This window comes from Diadema antillarum, unplaced genomic scaffold, assembly GCF_040938485.1.
Source record: "Diadema antillarum isolate AM-2024a unplaced genomic scaffold, OU_Dant_1.0 scf00000028, whole genome shotgun sequence".
Lineage (NCBI taxonomy): Eukaryota > Metazoa > Echinodermata > Echinoidea > Diadematoida > Diadematidae > Diadema > Diadema antillarum.
Genome location: NW_027270917.1, coordinates 1,723,539 through 1,739,534, shown reverse-complemented (window position 1 = coordinate 1,739,534; position 15,996 = coordinate 1,723,539). Strand labels below are relative to the sequence as shown.

Genomic DNA, 15,996 nt, shown 5'->3' with positions numbered 1-15,996 from the left:
ATAGACACATACAATGTTAGCGTCAAACCTGATGAAAATGGAGAAAATCCATATTGAGAAATGTGCATTATCAATGGGAAATTAATCATTATCAGTAATGGAATGGATGAGAGCACAATATGTGGTTCTTTTTTCCTCCCTTGATTTTCCTCATTAGAGAAAGGATTTGCAATGTGAATTTACAGCATAAAAAATGCTGAAAAAGCAGCAATATTGAGTTCATACTGTCACTCCATTCATAGCAATCTCACGCTTCATCATTACTTTTTCCTTGATGTGAAGAGCTTCATCCATCTTCATTATCATACACACAAACATCGGATGCATATCCACTGAATTATCACATTAAAAAAAACAAAAACTCTCATCTGTACACATCACTGGTAATAAAACAAAACGATTTCCCAACTTACATGCCACACGTGAAGAGAGCCAGCATTCATTTTCTTTCATTTGTAAACATAAAAGTTGTCTCTTGTGATTCAATCACTTATTTGCACCAAAATTGTCCTCACTTGCTTGAAATGTGGCCTTTGATATTAGAAACAGGTTAAAGGGACTGTACAGTACTGGTTGAGGTAGGGATTCATGTTTTGAACATTCCTAAGTGAGATAATGAAAAGCCTCTTATGAAATATGAAAGAGCATGTAATTTTAAGAAGGATTCAACATTTATTTGATGAAAATTGGTTTTCAAATGGCTGAGATATCCAAAAAAGTGCTAGTAATAAAAGGCGACATGCCACAACTTTATTAGGATCTCTTTGTTTCACCTTGTTTTTGGATATCTCAGCCATTTCAAACCCGATTTTCATCGAATAAGCTTTTGATACCCCTTAGAACTGCATGCTCTTTGACAGCTCATACAGTGGTTTCTGAATATCTCACAAAACGTTAAAAGCTAAATCCTCACCTCGACCAGAACTGTACACACCCTTTAAATACACACTGACTTGAAAGCTACATGCCAACAAGGCGTCACAGCCTGCTGAAGACCTGTTCAGTTTGGGCTCTGTTTTCTTATGGTAATGTCTACTGTAAACGTCAATATTTTCGCGCGATTAATTTTTCGCGCTGAGCGGCTCGAAAACGTATTCGCGGGTTCTTAAATTCGCGCTCCGCAGCAGGTTACTTTACTGTAGTACACATTCACTGCTTTCATCCAAAGCCTCTGCTACATAGCTTGCTATGCCAGCGTACGACAAGCGACGTAGCGAGCGGCTCGACTGCAAGTACAAGCACTCAAATACGTAGTACAGCTGTGACTCTAGTACCGTAGTCACGGGGGACTGTAGCATCGATGCGTGCGGTGCACACATGCATGCTACAGTACACAGCAATCTAGGGTATCGTCTCTTCGCACAGTACTAGTAGCGTAAACATGCCTGTACATTGTACTACGTAGCAGGATCATCGATGAAGCGCACACAATTCATCCCGTTCAAAATGTGCGTAGAAAATTGTGAAGATATATTCGCGCGTTTTTGAATTCGCGCTAGCCGAGCGTAGCGCGAAATCCGCGAAAATTAATGTACCGCGAAAATTTCCACGTTTACAGTATTTCAATCATAACTGGGGGGGGGGGGGGCTCCAGCAAGTCTAACAATTGTTGATTTATGCACAGACATAAAGACATAGCAATGCACTGAACCCATTGAATCATCTTTTTTTTCTTACTTTAAAATCCCCTTCCCCCCCCCCTTTATGGCTGACATGAGTTACAGTACTTTAAAACCAATAGGTCTATACGATTTGGAGTTGTGACTTTGTGTACATGTGCAGTGATTGATTGGTTATTACGTTGGTCTTGGGCATTCCTTGCTGGATGATGGGGGAACTGACCTTCTTCCTTGCCCTCGGCAATGTCCAGCGTGGGCTGGGTAAAGGTCAGCAGGACGTCCACTATACCGGCCTGGATGCGGGACTCCACGTCGCTGAGGATACCAGTGGCCGGGGCAGAGCAAATGACCGTGTGTAGAGGAAGGAGGTTGCTAACGATGCGCTCGTCACAGTACTGCAGAAGAACACACAAACGGATACAAAACAAGGAGATTGAAAAAACAACAACATATCGTACAGATTTCTACATTTTCAAGATATGAATATTAAAGACTCCTGGAAAGACTGAGAATGGTGGTGGAATCAAGTGTAAATGAAGGGAAAAGAACAAGTAAAAAGAAACTTAAATCAAATTCTTCCATGCTTTGTACAAAAGAATATTTTAAAAAAAAAATTTAAATGCTCTATTGTCTTCTCGTGAAAAAAGCAAATACAAGGAAATGTGAATTACACTCTAGAAATCCTAACAGGCTTGCGCCTCACTCGACAAAATAGAGCTATGATTACAGTTTGCAGGTCAAAAGACACGTCGTTGGGAGTGCACGACCAAGTGAAAAGCATTGGTACATACATTGTACCTTTCTTCATGCATTCATGGTCTGCACTGAAACTACAGAGCAGAAAATTACATATATTTCACTAACTCTTGCCCTACAAAATTTGTGTGAGATGTGGTTTCTTTGTCTTTATGTGGAAAGTGATTTGTCCTCGTAAGTGATGGTTGACATTGCCAATGCCTACAAAAATTATCTACTAGAGAGCCCAAAGAAAACACATGACTGGTAAGAAAGTTATTTGAATTGTGAGTGCCAGGACGAATATGAATCTCATACAGTTTCTCTCATAATGCACATCTGTTTCTGTGGATACTGATATTTAAAGAAAAAAGATGATTCACACAATTTAAAGGTAAAACATGGTTTCCATATGACTGGAGAAAGTGATAAGTTTTGTTCTAGAACAGAGACAGAGGCACAAGAAATGGGTGTAATAATGCTGTGATAATACAATTTCCGTTGGGTAATGACAAAAATGTCACGTACGTACTAAAAAGGTTAGGCAGAAGTATTGCAATCACATCGCATTCCCCGATTGTCGTTGCTACATGATGTTTTTGAATCAATTACATTGATCACAATACAGCGCGCTAAGGCAGTATCTATTGCCCGAGAGTGAAACACACAGCTGCACGTGATTCATTACAAGAGCTAGGGCACATTTCAATCGTCACAAACCACTAATGACACCGACTTTTATTACTTCACACTCTTTATCTCAAATACTCCAAACAAAGCAAGTCATTAACCCGGCAAATCATATCAGCCAGACAAGTTTCATGATAGACCCTTTCGATGTATTGCATGCAAATTCCAAAAGGGGGATGTTGAATTTTGAGCAATTCTGAGAACTATGTTTTGGCTTTAAGGGAGACGGCCTAGAGTTTTTTGTACTGCGCAGTAGAGTATATTATTATAATAGCTGCGCAATATAAATGTCCTCTATTGCTTATCATTATTAGAGTGGATGGCCTTGCGGTCACTCACCTGCATGCTTTTGTTGTCTAGCAGCTGAACCAGCATGGTGCGGATGAGGTTCAGCAGACACTGGGTGATGGACTCCAACATGTGGGTGTGGCCACTGGACAGGCTGATGCCCTGTTGCCACGGACGCAGCATGTAATCTGACACTTTCTACAGAGATCGAGGGACAAGGAAGATGAGGTAGTTGAAGAGAGGAAGAGGAGGATGAGGAAGATGAAGATGAAGAGGAGGATGAAGAGAAAGAGAGAGGGGTAAAAAAAAGAAGAGGATGAGGAATAGGAAGAGGAGGAGGGGGAGGAAGAGGAGGATAAGGGAAGAGGAGGAGGAGGAGCAGGAGGAAGAGGAAGAGGAGGAGGAGGAGGAGAAGGAGGAGGAGGGGGAGGAGGAAGAGGAATATAATAAGGGAGGAGGATAGGGAACAGGAAGAGGAGTAGGAGGAAGAGGAACAAGAGGAGGAAGGTGAAGAGGCATAGGACGAAGAGGAGGGAGGGGGAGGAGGAGCAGGAGGAGGAGCAGGAGGAGGAGCAGGACGAAGAGGAGGAAGAAGCGGATGAGGAAGAGGAAGAGGAGGAAGAGGAGAAAAAGGAAGTGGAAGAGGAGTAGGAGGAAGAGGAAAAAGTGGAGGAAGGTGAAGAGGCACAGGATGAAGAGAAGGGAGGAGGGGGGAAGTGGAGGAGGAGGAAAAAGAAGAATAGGAGGGAGACATGGGAGGAGGAAGAGGAGAAAGAGAAGGAGAGAAGGGGAGGAAGAGAAAGAAGAGGAAAAGGATTAGTCACAAGGGGTCGCCTTATACTTCACACAAATGGAGAGGTCAGGCAGTATTATGGATGCAAGTTTGAGAGAAACAAAGATTTTTTCAATTCCTTTTCCTTCCTTTACGTACTGTTTACAGACAGTCACATCTACCTGTTAAACGATAACAAAAAGTCTCAAAGACAAATCAAACTTTCTGAATATCATAAAAACTTAGCAGAACTGGAACCCCCCTAAAAACAAACAAAACAAACAAACAAACAAACAAAACAAAACAAAAACAAACACTGAAGGAGTATGAGGGGGAATCTAAAGGCAAAGTAACATGACAAGAATATTGAAACCACAAAAGACCATAGAAAGGTCTCCCACATATGGATATCAAAACAAAGAAGCCAAACAAATGTCTGTGCTCTGAACCAAGCTAAGAAAATCTTTCAGTCATCCCTACCTTGGTGCATGCGATGAAAGTACTGAGAGCACCGCTGGAGTACAGCTGCATCGTTGCAACTTTGTACTTGAGGTCTGTTGGCTGTACTGTAAGGACAATAGGAAATGCATATGATTATATATATGATTGGAAAATATGATACTGGAGAAAAACTTGACAGGTGCCTTTGGATTAAGTCTGATGAGTTCATTTTGGGGCAATTTTTGTGTGTGTGTGTGCATTTGTTTATTTGTTTGTTTGGATATTAACATTGTGAGGGGTGTAGAATCTAATCTAACATATGGAGACAACAGCGTCACAACAGCTACTGATCACTGCATCTTTGGAGACATGATTTTATGAGGGTCTTTACAACAAAAAACAGTTTCTGAGGACATGTAATACTCAAGTGGACATGAGCTCCTGTAAGTTTGGATAATAACATTCTTAAATTCACTTTTTTCTAGGACATCAACTATTTTTTGTTGATATGATCTCCAGAGGGCAAACCATGTGCTGCAGAGCTCAAAGACAGGTCAGGATGGTGGGGACATGTTATTCAATAGGACATGAGCTTCTGTAGGTTTGCATACTAACATTCTTAATTTGTTTGTTTTTTTCGGACATGATTTTTTGTTTCCAGGACATCAACTGGTCACTACCTTTGGTGGACATGGTCTCAGGGAGACAGACCATGTGCTGCAGAGCTCGGAGGCAGGTCAGGATGGTGGGGGCCGTGGCATTCAGGTTGGAGGTCAGCTGGCCCTCGCTCTGGTTGATGTGATCCACCAGGGTACCGACGCAGCTGGAGTCCAGACGGATGCCCTTCAGGGGCTGGACCCACTTACGAACAACTGAGAAAAAGAAGAAGGGACATGGGTCTCCTTACGGGATGGCATGAAGACATTAAATATTAATCATTAGTGTTTCCCCTGCTGAAAACCAAACCAGTAGCTGAGATATCCAATTTGCATGCTGTATTATAAAAGTGGACATTTTTGCAGTGTTGAAATTTCTGCGCACTTTGTGCAACCAGAAGCTAGCGCAAAAATAAAAGCACACAAATATTTTTGCTCGCCATATGTTCCAGTAGCTAATGTCTTGATTTTGCGGAATTAAAAACACGTGAAACTTTTCTAACATGGCCAAGCACGTAAAATTAGTCACACAAAAATATCCACTTTTACAGTAAGTATCTGATTCACAACTCTTTTTGTTAGTGGGAGTGGGGAGACATGTACTAAAAATCATTATTTTTACATTGGTCATCAAGACTTATAAGAATCAATGAAGAACTATGCAGAAGCATCACAATACTCAAAATCAGGAGAAATCTGCAGGAGCGAAACTCTCACCGACTTCGAATTGACCAAGGACACTCACCATGCTCCTCGGTACAGCTGTCCATCAAGAGCGGGGCATACTTGTGCAGGAATCTCACATCTTCAGAGTACTGGACGATGATGGACAAGAGCTGGGCGGCATAGCCGTAGGTGGCTGTCTTCTTGCTGGCTAGCGCCACCTTCTCATCACCTGGGGGGTTAAATGTGACACAAAGGGCAGAGAGGCTAAATGGCAGGAATATTTTGTGATTCTTACTTGCACATGTTACAACACAGTCATGTTTGATTCAAGACGTTGTAGTTTTGAATCAATGCAACCTACGACACTCTTGTTGAAAAATGAACACAGATTACATAGCACCACAGGCAGGAATGAGAAATAATGGACACCTCCGGTCACCTGCATTACTTGTCTCTGTCAGGTGAGCCAACGGCAGCAGACACTCCAGGTTGTCGGTCATTCCAAACACCCGGGCCAGGGCCAGCCGTCCGTGTGGGCCCCCGGCCATCAAGTAGGCCCCGCTCAGTGCTGCAAGCACCCCCTCATTCTCCACGTGGGTGGCGAGGTCGTGGACCGCCGTCCGGTGCTGCCGGATCAGGTCGGCGTACTGCAGCGCACTCAGCGTGTAGATCAGACGGAAGCCGAGTTGTTGGAGGTTGGTCTGGCACTCGGATGGTTCTTCGTCGTCATAGTTACTGGTCAGCGTCTGTAGTAATGCTTTGCTCGTCTCTAGCTGACTGAAGAGGTAGAGAAGACCTGGAGGGAAAATAAAATGGGATCTTTTTTTTTACCTCACTGTAACCTGTCATCTAAGAATCAGCTACATGCATCAGCGAGAAATAAACATTTTCTCTTTTGCTGTCAGTCTTACACCTGTATACAGGACAAATTTTTTCATTGTGTTAATCAAATCATGGTGTCTGCAATTGTGACAGCTTTTTAGTATGTTCTCTACTGAGAAAAAAAAAATGGACTGAATTGCATGAAATTAACTGAACTGCACCTTTATCTAATAGTCCCTAATTTTGAGGATATACCTTCTGGTATATGTTGGGTACAATTTGATGAATTCTTCCTTTGCCTCACAATGTGACATTATGTTACATCAACAACAGATCTATTTTGATAATCATTATGTCAGATGGTGATTTTTGACAAAGAAGGGAGAATCACAATCAAAACATGCTAATCCAAAGAGTACGCAGGATGGAGGACAGGTCTGAAAGGCCTCGGTAAAATATTCCCCACAGCTTGAGCAAAACCATTGGTTTTCCAATCCATGCATTGCACTTTCAGATGAATGAATGTATGTGAAATTCCTTGTACAGTTGAACCTCTCTTATCCGGCCTCCCTTTATCCGGATCTCTCTATTATACGGACGCAATCTCGCCATGATTTTTTTAAAAATAATTACGGGGGGAAAGGGGGATTCCTAACTCCTTGAGAACTCCTACACAAACACACATGAATTACATATTACTTCCAACATGATTAACATACATTAAATCAAATTTCCTTCCAAATTGCTTACCTTCAGACATTTTAACATCCCCAAACATCCCCAAATGTAACAACGAAAAGGTTGCAGCATACACATTACTACATGTGGTACTACAATGGGCTACATCAGTACATGTGTATGTATATGTACATGTATAAAGCATTGAGTCTCCCGTATCCGGCCAAATCCCTTATCCGGATGAGCCCCGGTCCCGACTTGTCCGGATACGAGAGGTTCAACTGTATGTCTTTCTTTACGTCATTTACCATAATTGTGGTATCACCAAAGAGATTTTCCCCAGTGACTGCTAGAGTGCGGGGTCTTCATACGCCCTGTACCATTGTTTTGTGAGCGCAAGGGGAGCATTGGATGACAACGAGGCGGTAGGCTCACCCCTCGTGCTAACACGCTAGCAAACGAGCAACCGAGGAGCAGCCAAAATCAAGTGCGTACTTGCGTAAAAGTTCAGAAGTTCGCGTAATACGCGCTGTAGAAATGTATAATTAGTACGCAAAGTCCGCCATTACTAAGTGGAACAATGGCGGCCCCCATGAAATCACTGACTCCATTGTAGAGTCCGCCCTCTAGTGGTGGGGAGGAGAAAAATCTCTTTGGGTATCACTAACTGTTGCAGATTTTTAGTCCAAAGAGGGCAGCACATACAATTGAGCAAAACTTTGAAATTCATAACTTTTGACACAAGTTGGACATTGCCTGAGTGCTTTATAACTGTTTTGCATTTTGAAGCAAGTTGCCCTTCAAAGCATTCTTCCTTTTGGCTGCACAGAGCACTTAAAACACTGGCTGCTCTGAGAATTGGGATCTTCACACAGCAATGTGCAAAGGTCTCCTTTCCTGGTTTGCTCACCAGACCAGTGACTGAGAATCTCCTCCAAGACGTCGACGATGATGCTGGTGATGCTGTCATTGGAGGAGGTTGCTGGGCAAGACAGCAAGAAGAGGATGCACTCCAACAGATTCCTGGGGAAAAAAAGGGAATGACCAAAAAAAAAAAAAAGAATGTTTGCCAAGAAACACTCCACAACTGTGATCCCCTTTTGTCACAGATGTAAACAACAGTAAACAAAATTAACCCATCGGATGCTTCGAGTGGAGACTGGCACAGAAAACCCTGTGGTGTTGTACACCGTCCGATATCCCAGGCACAGAAAGGGTTAACACACAATAAAATGTGAATTGATAACATGCTGATTGTCATAACTATACTGTTATCCACACTGTCATATTACCCTTACTTTAGAAAAATGCAGTCCTTGAATGGCACTTGTTCCAATGTCCATGTCAAAGTTTGCTCGGATTAATAACAAAGAACCTGAATACAATCCACTAGATACCACACTAAAGTAAATCAACAGCGAAATTTACCCACTTTATATACATGTGGATTCGGCAAATGCAAAAAAGTTTAGTGAAAACTGAGTGAAGGTTTGAGGAAAGCTTGATAATCCTTTAAGAAGTCATACAAGTCAATTAATATAGCCCTCTCCTTCCATTAATCCCCCTTTCTACTCTTTCTACCTGTACCCAAGAAAAAAACAATTTCAAAAGTTTCTAATTTCAGTAATGGGAGACTGAACTGCCCCAGATCACGCCTCAGGAATAGAAACATCTCTTACCTGGCCCTAAACATGTGGCACATGACCGGCCAGGGGTTCCCCTGGGGTGGACTGTTGATGGTGACTGAGGTGGGGAATACCCTGGGATGAGGCTGCACCTAAAAATAGAACACAGCACCATGGTGACATTGATGATGATGGCATGGTCCGTTTGTCACAGCTTGCACTACAGCATCACTCTGAGTTTAAGGCTGCGTTCATGCGAAACTAGAATTGCGTTTCTAAACACGTTTAGTCGCTAAACGTGTTTAGTTGCGTTGCGTTCATGCGATTTTTCCATTTAAACGCGTTTCAAAACGCCGATCTGAAACGCGGAAAATAGGGCGTTTTGAATCATGATTCAGCCAGAATCACGATCGCAGAAACCGCATGAACGCAACCGTGATTTCAATCATGATTCTATGACGTCATTGTGCGTTGTGCGCATGCGTGTCTCGAGGGGTATCCCACAGCTTCTTGCTCTGTTCGCGTGCTTGTGTACGTCTTATGAATCGTGTGTTTCGGTACCATACTTGCACTTATTTGTTTACATCAACGCCATACACCGATTCTATGCTAGTATCTAACGTTAGCTGTTTAATATGATAATACATGTAATTACTCTCCGATTTAGTTGATAAAAGTAATGCCTGCAGCGCTGTGTCTACCTAGGGAAACGATTGGAGAGACGAAGAATTAGGATTATTCCCTTCTGTGGGCAGAGCCTGAATGCCACACCTTAGTATCGGAAAGTATTCACTGAAATTAAAACGTAAAGGCCTATAATAACTGACTGATCAGTTGGCATAAGGAGGTCTGGCTCGAGTTGCAGAAACTGCGCAGTGCGCTGCGCAATGGCAAAGGATGAGCAGAGCCAGAATCAGCATTGCGAAAGCCCGCATGAACGCTCTTCCGCTGAGACCGTGATTTGAAACGCCGTTTTGAATCATGATTCATGTTTGTGATTCTGGCTACGAAATTCGCATGAACGCGGCCTAAGTTGGTTGCATCCCATTGCATTGATAGCAGTGTGACAACAGGCAATCATAGAGAAAGCAATTTCTGTCTGTAAATGTCATCATGATAAAAACAGATACAAATATATATACTTTGTACATTTTACAATCCCCCGTAATTAATCCAGTGCAATATATTTGAATAGGTATACATTGTACATATCTCCTGAGAAGAATCTCATTGATCAGTATAGGCTTTGATGATCAGGTGTACCTGAGTGAGCACTGGTGTGTAACGAGAGTAGGAAATCAGCAGGTCTGATAATGTACCAATATGTTGTGTGAGCGTAGTGGTGCATATGCAAAAACATGAGAGAAAGAGTGAGTGAAAATGACAAAGAGCGAAAGGGTGTGTGACAGTGTGTGAGACAGGTGTCGAAAGACAGAGTGTGAATACCGAACCCTGATCATCTGTGTTTTTGTCATGATGTTATGTTTACGGCTTGCTCAGTTTGTAGGTCTACATGTTCTGTCGTATGACCTCGTTTCTCAATGTCAGTATTTTACGTGTTTCTTTTGTATGGATACTTGTTTTGTAATATTTGTTGTCTCTTTTACGATGTAATTCTATGTGCAATTCAGTCATATGACTGCGAGACATGAATACTTCAATATAATACCATTTATCAAAATAAAGAAAGAAATATGCTGACATTTTTTGTAAAGCTATATCATTGAAAATAGACTATTATGTATGGGGTATTTGTTGACTCCTGGCTAGTATCTTGTTTTGTTTTGTTTTCTATTTTCATCTTTGGTTATTATCAGGGGCCAAAGGTTATAGTGACTCCTGTCACCCAGCTCATAATTACAAACCGCCTGCCGGGTATAGTAAATGCAGCAAGATTGAGGCAACTTGTCAGAGCAAATGAAATTGAATGCAGATGAACACAGAAAGGTATTTCTATTTAAATCATAATGTAGAATCTGTGTGTGTTTTTCTTTTGTGTTGTCTGACAACCTCCTAGTCTGTCTCTCCAGACCATTTTCTTGGTGCCTCTATTTGATTACAACACCTCATTGACAAAAGTGAGCTAGGACTAATGACATTTACCTCATAGCTTGTCTCCTCAGGTCATTTTCTTGGTGCTTTATGCGACCACAACACCACACTAACAAATGTGAGCTATTCAAGACTAATCATATCAGCCTCCTAGTCTGCTTCCTCAGGCCATTTTGGTGGTACATTACTTGATCCCACAACCTCACTCAGAAATGTGAGATAAGATTAACATTATTAACTGAGGCTGACACATGAGTCTCCGCTTGATCTTACAATTGTGTGCGGGGCCGTCCTGATGATGGTCAGCAGCTCGCTCAGGCAGCCGACCACCTTCTCGACGTCGCCGGCGTTGATGGAGGCGCCGTCGCCGTCCATCCGCTCCTCCTCCAGACTGCTGGACTCCACGGTGTCGATGGTCTCCTCTCCAGCCTCGGCTGGGGGCTTGACCTCTCCCTTCATCTCGTCCATCCCGTCCTCACCTGCCTGGTAGGCCTCCTGATCCACCTCCACCTCGGAGGCGGGGACCTTCTCCACAATGCTGGAGGGAAGAAGGGGAGGATCAATGTCTTGAATTAACAAAGGAAAGCCTGAAGAAAAGTGTTAGCTAAAACACAAAGCCAAACCTACCATAAAATATCAAATTCGTATCCCCCCTAAAAAAACAAAAAAAACAAAACAAAAGTGAGACAAGAGCCTACATGTTTTGTTCTAATCTATCAGTTTATAGATCATGCTTTGACCTAATCCTATCCCACATTCCTACTCACTGCACATCTGCGCTTCATCGCATGAATGTATTATCCAGTAATCAAAACATCACACTTCCACCAACACTGCATACCAACCCATTTCTTCTACTAGTCCAACCTGTCCCTGTTACACCAGTAGATGGCCACTTTTTGTGTTTTTTACTGGTCCAAACCTTAAAATTTACTGGTCCTGTTCTTTTTCTTTTTTTTTTTACTGGCTCTGTCAATGTATTAAACTTTCTTTTTTACTGCTCATGTCAGACCAGTAAATTTGGCAAGATACGGGCCTGACAGTGATTTTTAATGGTCTGGAACCATCGGACCAGTGCCAGTGTTATTAGTTAAGCGTTGCTTTGATGGAGACAATTAGACCTTAAAGGAAACCAAAGCTCATATATAAATGTGGATTGAGTAAAAGCCGCAATATTAGTAGAACATCAGTTGAAGTTTGAGAAAAATTGGACAATCCATTCAAAAGTTATGGCATCTGAACAAAAAGTCCAGAGCACTAACAAGATAATAAACAGACATATTCCACTGAAAATGCAACAGAAAGAAAAAAAGTGGAGAAGCAATGATCCAGCCACAGATACGATATATGATTTCCTTCAAAGCAGAATGAGAAGTATGTCGCATCGATGATTTCTATCTACTTCCAGCTCAGGGATGAAAAAGCAGCCCTTCCCTGTTCTTACAAACATGACTTATGACAGCAGCTGCACCAATCACATTCCATGATCAAGGTTTCCAGGAAAAAAACAAACCAAGAAAAAGGCATGACAATGGAAGTAACTTGACAGAAGCAGACAAGCCACTTAACCCATTGAGGACGGGCTGATTTTGCTACAAAATGCATTTCCCAAAGACACCTGCCCGAGTATACTCGGGACTCATCTTTAACGGGTAAAGAGATCAGTGTTTGCCAGAAAGGGAGATGTTTCATTCTCCCACAAGTCTGCGGGTGAAATGGGAGCTTCTTAGAATGGGGATCTGACAGACATGATTCTAATTAGGTCAATTGATCATGAGAGAAGGACAATTTCTCTATCGCTGTAAATAATGTTAAATAGGTCTGGCAATAGATCTTCCAGTGCAATCATCTGCACGGAGATTTTTCTCCAGTCTTCTTCCCACTGAACGGGTGCACCTGGGGGTGTTGCACAAAGAATTTAAGTCCAGTTAGGATCAACTTAAAATTATGGTATACTGTGGGTGTCATCAATGGTTTTCTTACTTCCTAATGAAAATTAACATTTTGGAATATTTTTAATGCAGCCATTAATATACAAAATAAAACAACTGACAAAGGATCTTTTTTCTGAAAGTTTTCATAACAATTTGAAGTAGATTCTGAAAGGCTAATAAAACTGAACAGAGAAACAAGAGGCATATAATTCCACAATTTGAAGTTGATCTTAACTTTTAAGATGGACTTACAATCTCTGTAAAACACCCCCCTGGAATAGCGAGTGGCTATCCATCCATGAATGACTGCAATTCTTCATCGACACAAATGCGAGGTACTCGAAAAGACAACATCACATTCAGGGCGGGGCAGGGCAGGGTGGGCTGAGGGAAGGGGGTGTTTTGCTATACTGACCTCTCAGTGACATCGCCAAGTCTGGACAGGACCTCAAAGAGGTGCAGCTTGTTGAGCAGAGAGGCGGCAGCCGTCACCACGCGGACTGTCTGCTCTGCCAGGAGCAGTTTCAACAGACGCTGGTAGCAGCTTGACACCGCATCCTCTGGGGGCTGCTCACCTCCGAGGAACTGCTCTATGCCCACCTGCCAGTTGGTTGTAGAGTCCAGGGCTGGGGAATTTGGAGGATTAGAGATCAATGTGGCATTACAGAGGGTAACACTTGCATGTCATCCACAAATTCTTGGAGAAGTGGTATTCAACAGACATAGGTCTGTCAATGATGACAATGATGACTGGCATTAAGAAAACAGCAAAACAGCAAAAATTTTAAATTACAAAAGTTAGGCTTTATGTTAATTCTACCAATCTTGGAGCCTAAATTGTGACAGGTATACATTGCAAATGTACTGAGAAACAGTGTAGTGCTATCAGTAATTACAAAATGTACTAATGAAATATCAATGAAATCAGCTAAAAGTCTGTAAAATTTCCTAATATTGACCATCCAATAGAAGATGCACCCTGTCATTATCTTCAGCTGATGCACTGAAATATAGAATGTTCAAACAAAATTCAAAGCAGTGTTAAAGGGACATTCCAGACGATTTTCGTAATTTCACATCACGTAGCACATAAATCGACAACTACATGTATAGATTTGTGGAGTCTATTGTGGTTCTTAATCAGAGAAACAATACCTTGAAAACCTCAAACAAATTACACTGAACAAGGATGATGACATAGGAGGTTCACATATTTCAGAAATGTAGCAGTGTAATTCCGTTGCAATACCATTTGCTTGTGAGTTCACCTGTGTATAATCTATGCATGCCTTCTTCTTTTGTTCTGCTTCCTTGAGCCCCAACTCATGCATACTTAGGGTGGGATTTCACGGAGCACGCGAACGATTTGCGAAGGACGCGAATGGCAAAATCCAGCATTCGTATTTTATTCTGCAAAAGATCGCAAAACGAACGTGAGGGTTCGTAAGCGTCGTCAATTGTTCGCGAATGTCGTTTTTACTTCGGCGATGATTTCAAAAAAGTTTGAAATTTTTTGCGAAGCTTTTCCGCACACTTGGTCGTGATTTGCCCGCGAATTGTTCTCGAAAGTGTCTTTAAAGCCTCGTCATATGATCAAGACCTTCGCAAGACACGCGCGATGTTCGCAAAATGTTCGTGAAACCCAAGACAGACTCCGAAACTTTGAAGAATGTCTCGCGTATGTTACGCGAAATCTGCGAAGTTTTTCCGATCATTTTACGACGTAATCGCAAACTGTTCGCGTACCTTTTGAGACATTCTCGCGAACGTTTGCCGCACGTTTGGGGATGTATGACCTATACATCCTGTCTACAAATAAAAATAATACCATACATCCAAACATCAATTATTAACAACTACAGTAACAAAACAAATTAAAGACTACCAAAGAAAAAGACATGTTTGATATACAAAAAAAAAATCGCAGAATACACTTAATATTAATCTAAAGTATGCAAAATTTCATTTGAACTGTATATAGAGATTATGTGTTGGCGGAACTGCAAAAAAAAAAAAATCAAATGCTTTACTAGTGGAGATAGGTCCTAGGGAAAAAAAATGTAGGCAAGCACTCAATAGAAAAATGAGAGAAAAAGAAAGGAGAAATAGAGGAAAGAAAAAAAAATCAACTCAAGTCAGCTTCCACCTCTCCTTGGGTAGATCTTATCCCATGACTATTGAAAATTTTTCGTTGTTCGCATTTCCGTCGCATGTTCTTCGTGTAGGTAACATGCTGTACTTTAGCAATGATACACACGACATTCACACATACGTCGTGGAAACTTCGCACAAATTGCGCACGAATATTTTTCGGCTTCTTTGTCGGAACGCATTCGGAGAAAAACTTTTCCGAATGTTGGATTTTGTCATTCGCGTCCTTCGCAAATCGTTCGCGTGCTCCGTGAAATCCCACCCTTATGGTGACTCTGCCATGTCATCATCCTTGTTCATTGCAATTTGTTCTAAATTTTGAAAACATTCTTATTCTTCATCCCAGGTATCATAATTTATGAAACTCTGTCCTCAGTGTAACCAATTTATAGTTGTTCAAATGCAAAAATCTGAAAATCATCCGGAGGTCTCCTTTAAGCTTACTTGAAAACTCATATCACCAAACCTCTCAAAATGCAAAACCACTCCTTCATGTAAGAGAACACCCAAGAGTTTGAGGATTTATATTTTCTCACGGGAGTGGGTTAGTGCTGCCAAAACCCACAACACTTTTTCACAACAATGTTAATTTTCTTTTCTCTTATTTCAGAGGGATGAGCCAAATAGTACACATACACAGACGGAATCATGCCTCTTTTATGCACAGGGTGACTCAGTCTCATGTTTCAATTTGTAACTTCATTTTCAGACTTATCGACAACCCTGCACTGTGATAAAGCGTATTCCAGTAACAGCATTGACAGTGAATCACACAAGTGTGGCATTTTGCAATGGAGTTACAAATTATATTTCACTTTTTTTTTCCCTCCGAATTTCGATTCCGGGGGTTGCCATGACCTTCCCCAC

The 15,996-nt window shown here is 41.7% G+C and overlaps 1 protein-coding gene across 1 annotated transcript in view; it reads right to left on the bottom strand.

Moving 5' to 3' along the window:
* Positions 1-15,996, bottom strand: part of LOC139737123 (protein virilizer homolog) — a 49,107-nt gene that overhangs the window by 19,289 nt on the left and 13,822 nt on the right. Inside the window, 10 exon segments of the mRNA XM_071647804.1 lie at positions 1,843-2,014; positions 3,384-3,530; positions 4,585-4,670; positions 5,223-5,417; positions 5,947-6,096; positions 6,307-6,663; positions 8,278-8,390; positions 9,047-9,144; positions 11,318-11,582; positions 13,394-13,604. Coding sequence (XP_071503905.1) covers positions 1,843-2,014; positions 3,384-3,530; positions 4,585-4,670; positions 5,223-5,417; positions 5,947-6,096; positions 6,307-6,663; positions 8,278-8,390; positions 9,047-9,144; positions 11,318-11,582; positions 13,394-13,604 — 1,794 coding nt within the window.